The 8,423-nt window shown below is 70.9% G+C and overlaps 1 protein-coding gene across 1 annotated transcript in view; it reads right to left on the reverse strand.

The window, feature by feature from the left end:
* Window positions 1-2,398: 2,398 nt before the first annotated feature.
* Window positions 2,399-8,423, reverse strand: part of ANPEP (alanyl aminopeptidase, membrane) — an 8,023-nt gene continuing 1,998 nt past the window's right edge. Inside the window, exons 2-21 of the mRNA XM_085301530.1 lie at window positions 7,464-8,337; window positions 6,898-7,040; window positions 6,679-6,815; window positions 6,461-6,587; window positions 6,193-6,347; window positions 6,003-6,116; window positions 5,779-5,922; window positions 5,639-5,704; window positions 5,448-5,513; window positions 5,183-5,355; window positions 4,988-5,064; window positions 4,739-4,872; window positions 4,603-4,658; window positions 4,368-4,515; window positions 4,194-4,285; window positions 3,954-4,064; window positions 3,681-3,848; window positions 3,467-3,607; window positions 3,269-3,350; window positions 2,399-3,005 (exon numbers count right to left, since the gene is read on the reverse strand). Coding sequence (XP_085157656.1) covers window positions 2,847-3,005; window positions 3,269-3,350; window positions 3,467-3,607; window positions 3,681-3,848; window positions 3,954-4,064; window positions 4,194-4,285; window positions 4,368-4,515; window positions 4,603-4,658; window positions 4,739-4,872; window positions 4,988-5,064; window positions 5,183-5,355; window positions 5,448-5,513; window positions 5,639-5,704; window positions 5,779-5,922; window positions 6,003-6,116; window positions 6,193-6,347; window positions 6,461-6,587; window positions 6,679-6,815; window positions 6,898-7,040; window positions 7,464-8,056 — 2,886 coding nt within the window. The 5' untranslated portion in view covers window positions 8,057-8,337 and the 3' untranslated portion in view covers window positions 2,399-2,846. The remainder of the gene's footprint in view (window positions 3,006-3,268; window positions 3,351-3,466; window positions 3,608-3,680; window positions 3,849-3,953; window positions 4,065-4,193; window positions 4,286-4,367; window positions 4,516-4,602; window positions 4,659-4,738; window positions 4,873-4,987; window positions 5,065-5,182; window positions 5,356-5,447; window positions 5,514-5,638; window positions 5,705-5,778; window positions 5,923-6,002; window positions 6,117-6,192; window positions 6,348-6,460; window positions 6,588-6,678; window positions 6,816-6,897; window positions 7,041-7,463; window positions 8,338-8,423) is intronic.

Here is an 8,423-nt window from a genome sequence, read left to right on the forward strand (position 1 = left end):
ATCCTGCTGGCTGCCCCCTCCTCGCTGCACAGGGGCAGGGAGCCCCCCGGAGCCGGACGGGACCCCCGGCGTGGGGATGGGCGCCTGGGGGTCACCATGCTGCAGCCCTGTGTCCAGCACCCCCTTGGAGCTGCATGGGACCCCCGGCGTGGGGCCGGGCACCTGGGGGTCGCCACACTGTGACTCCATGTCTGGGACCCCCCCGGAGCTGCAAGGGACCCTCAGCATGGGGATGGGTACCTGGGGGTCACCACACTGCAGCCCTGTGGCTGGGACCCCCCTGGAGCTGCATGGGACTCTCGGCATGGGGACGAGCACCTGGGGGTCACCACCCTGTGGCTCCATGTCTGGGACCTCCCYGGACCTGCCCGAGGCTCTCGTCGTTGACACATCCTCCTGGCTGCCCCCTCCTCGCTGTGCAGGGGCAGGGACCCCCTCAGAGCTGCACAGGACCCCCGGTGCCTGGGAGTTGCTGCACTGTGGCCGCATGGCCAGGACCCCCCCCGAGCTGCCCGAAGCACTCATCAATGCATCCTCCTGGTTGCCCCCTCCTGACTGCACAGGGGCAGGGAGCCCCTTGGAGCTGGACAGAGCTCCCGGCATGGGGACAAGCACCTGGGGGTCACCACCCTGTGGCCCCGTGGCCGGGACCCCCGTGGAGCTGCTCCGSACCCCTGGCTCAGACTCGGGGTCCTGGTTGCCGTCACTCTGCAGCCTCGGAGCAGTGGCCCCGCTGGACCCCCGCCGGAGACAGGACGCGGTCACAGGCTCCGGGAGCGGTTCCTCCTCCTGCCCGGAGCCAGCAGCCCCAAGGGCAGCGGTGATGGACGCAGGGCGCCACGGACCCCCCGCACACGGCTCTCAGCTTGACTCGCGCTGCCAGGTACACACAGCCCCCAGCCCCCTCCAGAGCCGGCCCTGGCCCCGGCCCCTGCTCCGTGCTCGGAGTCGGGGACATGGGACAGGGCCACCCGGTGCTTCGGCACGCGATGGGGGGATGCTGCCCACGGGGTGCAGGAGAGAGGGGCTGCYGGGCGGCTCCCACCCCAGCAAAGTGCCGTGCAGGTGAAGCCGCGCTGGGCGTCCACCTGCACTGGCAGAGGGGGCAGTGCCCAGCTGGCTCTGCAGGAGACCCAGCCCTGGGGGCACGGGACCCGGGGCGTGGGGCACGGGGCGCAGGGCACAGGGCGTGGGGTGCAGGGCACGGTCCCGTCCCGCGGCAGATCTCCTGACACAGCTCTTTCGGCACAGCTCGGCAACCCGAAGGCCCTGGACCTGCTTTTCTCCCTGGACACCCAGCCAGCCCCTGCCATGCCCGGCTGTGCCCCGGCACGGCGCTGGGGATGGTGGAGCTGAGCCCGCGCCCGGCGCTGCACGGGCAGCGCAGAGAAGACGGCAGCCTGGCTGTGCCGCGCTGCACGCCGGGGAAGGGATCCTCATTAAAGCTGCTCTGCACTGCTGCTCGCACTGCGTCTCGTTACTGCGGGGTCCCGGTGCTCCTGCTCGTTAGGCTCCGGAGCGGGAGAGGGAGGGGCGGATTGCCCAGAGCACCCAGCYGGTGGCCACAGATGGCCCTGGTGGGCAAAGCTCAGCTCCAACTCATGCTGGGGCCAGCGGCACTCCAAGGGCTCCGTGGACCTGGGGTGCCGGAGAGGATCCCGGGGGTCCCTCAGCTGCACTGGCCCCTGGAAGGGGCAGCCCGGAGCTGCCCATCAGGCCCTGGTGCTCTCCCTGGACAAAGCCCCGTGAAGCCAGGCACCGTCCCCACGCAGACCCGCCGAGGCCGGCCGGGCGCCGCAGCCGTGCTCTGTGCCGGGCTGTCTACAGTGCACCCCGTGGCAGGCGCAGCGCCCCAGGAGACGCCCTCGCCGCGCCGGGACCGGCCCCGCAGGGACCGCCGCGGCTCCCCGCTCCCGCAGCCCATCGGGCCGGGGACGCGTGCCCACGGGGCTGTCTGCAGGCGTCTGAGTCCTGCCCTGGCACGGTCCGGGGAAGCCAACGCTGCCTCCCGCCACGATCCTGCAGCGCCCGATCCCGAGGAGGGGCCCCTGGGTGCATCCCAGCCGCGGAGCCGGAGAGCCCGGTGGGGGCCGGTGCCCGGAGCAGGGTGCCGGCGGCCGACGCGCGAGCGGCRCGGGGCTGGCCGGGGCCCAGCAGGAGAGCTCGCACGGAGCCGTCAGACGGAGGGGCCGGGGAGCCTGGCGTCTGCAAGGCCCCCAGAGCCACTTAGCACCAGGCTCCTAATGGCCCGGGGGGCTCTGCTTCCTCGGTCCCCTGCGCGGTGCCCGCCGCGGGGTCCCAGGTGTTTCCTGCCCAGACCCCTGCCCCCTCCAGCCGCGGCGGTGCCGGTGCGCGTGCCCCGCACCCCGGCCCCACAGGCACGGCTGCCGGGGAAGTCTCGCGTGCAGCCTTTTATTTACAGCATCGGAGACCTCCCACGGGCCTTCACGGAGCCCAGCAGCGCCTCGGCCTCCGGCAGCCGTGGGACAGCGGGGCCCCGCCGGCAGCCCCAAGCCTTCGCGGTCCAGCCCCTCCTCTGCCCGTCGCACGGGCGCTGGGCACTGCCGGAGGCAACGGCGGCTGCACGGGCAGCGGCGCGTTCCCATCGGGAGCAGCAAAGGAGCGCGGCGGCAGGGGCAGCCGGGCTGCAGCATCCGGAGGCCGGGGGCAGAGGCGGGTGGAGTGTAGGGGACGTCGGGAGCGGGCGAGAGTCCGGCCTGGCCGCCGAGGGCGGCGGGGTCTGGGAGCACCGGTGGGTCCCCGCAGAGCCCATCCCACCCCGGCCGGCCYGGCGGCCAGTCCCGAAGGAAGGTGCGTGGTGCGGCACGGCGCGGYACCGCGCGCGGTTAGCTAGAGCCCGCTTCGCCCTGGAACCAGGCCAGCACCGTCTGCTTGTTCGCCTTCACCCAGTTGATGTTGGCTCTCGTCTTCTCCAGCGCCTGCTCCAGCGCGCGCGTCCCTGACCCGAAGCCTGTGTCCTGGTTGTCCACCTTAAACTGCTCCAGCTGCAGGGGGAGAACGGGGCTGGAGCAGGCGTGGGGCGCCCCATTGCTGGTGGGGAGCTGGGCGGGGAGCTGGGCAGAGCGGGGCAGGCGCAGGAGCTGCCGGACGCCTGGGCCCGCGGGGGCCGGGGTAGGACGTCCGTCCCCGGGCTGCTGGCTAAGGGGCAGGCGCAGCGGGCAGAGACGCGCCCCACGTCGCGCCGGGCTGGGGGCAGCCCAGGCCCCAGAGCCCCCAGCRCACGGACCCTGCCGGGGCCGGGACGCACCTGCTGCAGCTCAAACTCCGTYGAAAACCGCTGGGTCACCGAAGAAATCAGGCGGGAGAAGGAGAAAGAGCCGCCGCCGTACCTGGGGGAGCGGAGGGGGCGGCTGAGCAGGGGCATCACCCGTGGGGTGTGGAGCAGCACCCGAGGGGCACCACCGAYGGCCTCCCGCCCCCGCGCCACGGCCCCCGTGGCACTCACTGCCCGAAAAGCRTCTTCCAGTTGCTGCGGATGAAGTCCCAGGCCAGGGGCTGCCCMACCACGTTCCTGGCGATGCTGTTGATGGTGGAGGTGGCGTCCTGCTTCCGGATCTTGGTGGGATCGATGGTGTACTGCAGGTACCTGGGGAGGGATGCCGGGGTGAGGGCCGGCGGCGCGGCAGCGGCATGGCCCCGCGCCAGGGACCCCGTCCCACCTGTTGAGGATCCAGGGCTCAGTGCTGCAGGCCAGGGCCGAGCGGAGCTTGTCCGCCTCGGACACCACGGTGGCCGCGCGGAACCTCTGCCAGATGAAGTCCCAGGTCTTCTCGCCGCCGGTGGCCACCGCGCTGCAGTAGATGGCGGAGCGCAGGTTCGGGGGGATCCTGCGGGAGGGAAAGGCCATGTCGGACRGGACGGGGAAGTCCTCGCCGTGCCCAGCCTGGCGGCGTGGCGCAGCCCGGGCCCAGCCCCGGGCGGGGGGGGCTCACGGGTTGTTGCTGGAGTTCTTCTGCCACTCGTCAAGCAAGGTGGTGGCCAGCTGCTGGCACTCGGAGATGCCGTAGGAGCAGGCGGTGCTGATGGCATTGATCTCATTGTACCTGGGGAGAGAGGAGTGGGGGGACTGGGGGCCAGCACGGGGGCCCGAGGCCAACCGCGGGGACCGGGAGGAGCCGGGGGCACAGCGCAGAGCCGGGTGCCAGCCGGCCGCGGCGCCGCRCGGCACTCACTGGTCCATGAGGCCGCTGGGGAGGTCGGCCCAGTCGTTGGTGACGTTCTTGTAGTGCTGGAACAGGGGCGTCACCTGCTTCTGGACGTACCTCTGTGGGCAGGGAGGGTGGTCAGCGCTGCGCCGGCGGGCAGCGGCCCCAGTGCCGAGCCGGCCCCCGCGCCGCGCTGCTCACCGTCATCACCCCGAACACCTCGGTGCGGTCGAACATCAGCTCCAAGTAGGCGAGGTTGTTGAGCGCCGCCTGCCAGGGCATGTACGCCGTCTCCTTGCTCAGGAACCGCGTGGTGTTCAAGGCCACCGTCACGCTGAGGTACTCGGCCCTGCGGGGGCGTGAGCAAGGGGTCGGGCTCCCCGGACCCCCGGGCCCCGCAGCGCCACGGTCCCCCCACACGGCCAGCTCTGCTCACCTGGCCAGGTTGAAGGCATCATCGATGATCTGGGCCCGGTTGATGACGGGGATGGCCTGGGAGAAAGCAGAGGCCGTGCGTCAGGGCGGGCGGGCACGGGGAGCGGCGCGGCCCCGCCAGCCCCGGCCCCACATACCAGGTGGTTCCTGGAGAGCTGGTTGAGGAGCTGGTCCCAGTTCTCCTGGTTGTAGTTGACGCGGAAGTACCCGCTCACCCTGAGGTTCAGCAGGAGCCAGTCGGGGCTGCTCACCTTGAACTCGCTGTAGGTGGCTGGTGGGGGAGAGGAGCGTCCACGGGGGTCCCAGCCGCGGCCCGGCCCGGCCCCTCCGCCCGCAGCTCCCCCCCAGCCCACCACCCCCCAGCCCCACGCCTGGCGCCTGCGCACCTGAGACGTCCTCCAGCCAGTACTTCTTCTCGGTGCTGTTGGACGTCTGCCAGGTGATGGGGACGATCCAGGTGTAGCTGTGCCGGGGGACAGGCAGAACATGGCACCGCCGCGCCACACCATGCACACCGCCCCCCAGCACGGCCGGGACCCCTGCAGCGGCCGGGAACGGCCCGCCCACCCCACGGCACTCACTTGAAGGAGGAAGGTCGGTCCACCTTGGAGGTGGGGTCCAGGAGGAAGTGCCTCTGGCTGATGGTGCCGTCGAGCGTGTTCACGGTGACCACGGGGAAGCCCATCTGCAGTGTCCAGCGGTCCATGATTTGGCTGATAGAGCYGGGCAGGGAGACGTTGTTCTTGTCGACAGCCTGCGGGAGAAGGGACGGCAGCGGGTCAGCGGCGCCGTGGGGCCAGCGCCCATGCCGTGGGGCCGGGGCAGCCCGCCCAGCCCCGCTCGTACCGTCTGCAGATGAGCCCAGAGGTCGGTGTAGATGGTGTTTCCGTAGGCGAAGGTGTGGAGGTAGGACTGGAAGAGCCAGAGGCGAGAGCGGTGGAGGGCAGGCCCCAGGCGAGCGGGGTGCTGGGGGGCAGCAGCCCCCGTGCAGCCCCCGCCACGGGCTGCCCTGCCRCCCGGCGCCGGCAGAGCCTCACCTGCAGCCCCTCCTTGAACACGTCCTCGGTGAGGAAGTCAGAGAGCATCCGCAGCACCGAGGCTCCCTGCGGAGAGCGGGTGAGGGACGGGCCCGGGCGGCCCCGGCAGCCCCCCACGTCCCGGCGCCCCCCGTGCCCACCTTGCTGTAGGCGATGGTGTCGAAGACCTCGCTGATCTGGGCTGGGGTGTTGATCTCCTGCTCGCTGAAGGAGAGCGGGTGGGAGGTGGCCAGGGCATCGGTCGCCATCACCGTGTACAGCTCGTTGAGCACCATGAGGTCCTTCTGCAGGGGGCTGGCGTCAGCGCCCGCGGCCGCCCCGCGCCCGGGCTGCCCCGCGCCCCCGCCGTGCGCCCCGCACTCACGATGCCCCAGGAGGGCTCTGCCGAGTCGGCGCCCAGGTACTCCACGTAGGAGGCGAAGCCCTCGTTGAGCCACAGGTCGTTCCACCAGCGCAGCGTCACCAGGTTCCCGAACCACTGCGAGCGGAGCAGAGCGGCCGTCAGCAGCCCGCCGCGGCTGCGCGGCGCCGGCCGGGGGGGGGCCGCCGGGCACCTGGTGGGCCAGCTCGTGGGCGATGACGGTCACCACCCGCTCCTTGTTGCCGATGGAGGAGAAGGCGTTGTCGTAGAGYAGCGAGTTCTCCCGGTAGGTCACCAGCCCCCAGTTCTCCATCGCGCCCGCATTGAAGTCCGGGAGGCCAACCTGGTCTGGGGGTGGGGAGGGAGACGGCCCGTCGGCGCGGTGCTTCCCGGGGCTTGGAGCGGACGCTGCTCCGTGCGCCAGCCGGGGAGCGCGGCCCCGCCAGCCCCGCAGCACCCACCGGACTTGGGCAGCGGGTACGGCGTGTTGTAGTGTCGCTCGAAGAAGCTGAGGATAGGCCCGGTCACCTGGAGTGCRTAGCTGCCCTGGCCCTCGGCGATGGCCTGGGGGCGGCCCCAGATRCGGATCTGGGGAGAAGAGACACCAGGCTCAGCCCCCCGCCGGGCTCTGCCCCGTCCTGCCTGTGCCCGCACCCCGGCCCCCCAGCCCTGGCCCTACCTGTATGCTCCCCGTCTTGTTCTCCACGCTCTCAAACTGGCTGACGATGAAGGCCAGCAGGTAGGTGGACATCTTGGGGGTGGTCAGGAACTCRGTGACGTTCCAGTTCTCCCCGTCAATCTGCTGCTGCTGGGTGCCTGCAGGAGAAGTGGGGTGGGATATCGCCAGCCAGTCCCAGGCCCCCCGGCCGGGCCCCGGGGCTCCCTCCGCCCCACTCACTCTTGGCGGGCATGTTGGAAATCGCCTTGTGGTCGCTCGGGTGGATGATGGTGACCGTGAAGTTGGCTTTCATGGCAGGCTCGTCAAAGCAGGGGAAGGCTTTCCGCGCGTCGGCTGCCTGCATCTGAGTCGTGGCCACGACCCTGCAAACAAAGCCCCCGTAGCACCTGCAGCCGGGGGTCTCTGAGCCCAGGCCACCCGCCAGGGCCAGCCCCCGGGGCCCCACGGGAGGGCCGGGGTCCCTCGGCACAGCAAAGGAGCAGCACTCACCCTGCTCCCTGCCCACCWGCCCGCCCCGCGGGCAGCAACACGAGCAAATGCTCTGGGCAGGACCTGGGGTGGTCCATGCCCGGCGGAACGGGGGCACAGAGGCTCCCCCAAGTCCATAGCCTCCTCGCTCCCCAGTCCCAGCTGGAGACAAGATGCCCTAGACCTGGCCCACATCCTCTGCTGTCCCTGGGCCAGCCCCATGCCTCGCTGCAGCCCCCCCCCAGAGACCCACTCCCCCTGAACTCCCTTCCCCCTTCCCTGTCCCCCAACATCCCTCCCTCTCTGCCCCCACCTACTTGGTCTCCGTCCCATCCACATATTCGCTGCGATAAAAGCCAGCCAGGTCATCGGCCAGCTCCCCGGTGAAGATGCTGAAGAGCCTGTAGTAGTGGCCCTTCTGCAGCTGTGCTGCCAGCTGCACCACCAGGTACTGGGTGGTGGTCTCCAGCCAGGTCTTGGTGATGGCAGGTGGGCTAGAGCCATTCACCGCCTGCAGTGAGGTGTGGAAGGCCCCCTGCATGGTGTAGTTCAGCTTGTTGCTGTGGATGAGGATGATGTCGGTGGGCTCCTCGCAGACGAAGACCACAGTGCTGTTGCCCGTGAAGATGTACATCTGGTTGTTATTGGGCTTCAGGAAGGGCCTCAGGGTCACCTCGTAGCTCTCCGGCTTCAGCGTCGTGGGCAGTCTCCACTGGTTCCAGAGGTTGTTGGGGGCGGTGGTGGTGGAAGCGGTGGTGGTGGTGGTGGTGGAGGGGGTGGCAGGCTCCGAGGTCTTGTTCTTCTCCTGCGCGTACACCACGGAGAGCGCGATGATGGTGGCCACGGCCCCCAGGGCCAGCACGATGGCCACGATGCCGACGCTCTTGCTGATGAAGAAGCCTGCCGCCATGGTGGCACTGCGGGAGCAGCGCTGGGGAAGGAGGCTCTGCCCGCCTGGCACGGCTTTTAGCCTCTTGCTCCCACGAGGTTTATTAGTCCAGGTTAATGGGTGAAGTATTAAACGGCCATGAGGCTCGGGGGGGGTGACGGCCCCCGGCGCCGCGCTCTCCGCGCACCTGCCTCCCCACCTGGCTGCAGCGCTGGGCTTGCACCGGGAGGCACCGGCGCTGCGGGGACGGGCGCGGGCTGCGGGCCAGGACTCCTGGGTTCGCCCCCGGGCGCCGGCCTGCCCTGCCAAAGGGAGCACAGAGCGGGTGTCACGGCTGGCGGCCGCGGCCCCGGCTCTCCGCAGGGCCAGGCGAGCGGCCCCGGGGCGC

This window comes from Rhea americana, unplaced genomic scaffold (assembly GCF_003343005.1).
Source record: "Rhea americana isolate MKP2758 unplaced genomic scaffold, rheAme1 scaffold_178, whole genome shotgun sequence".
NCBI lineage: Eukaryota > Metazoa > Chordata > Aves > Rheiformes > Rheidae > Rhea > Rhea americana.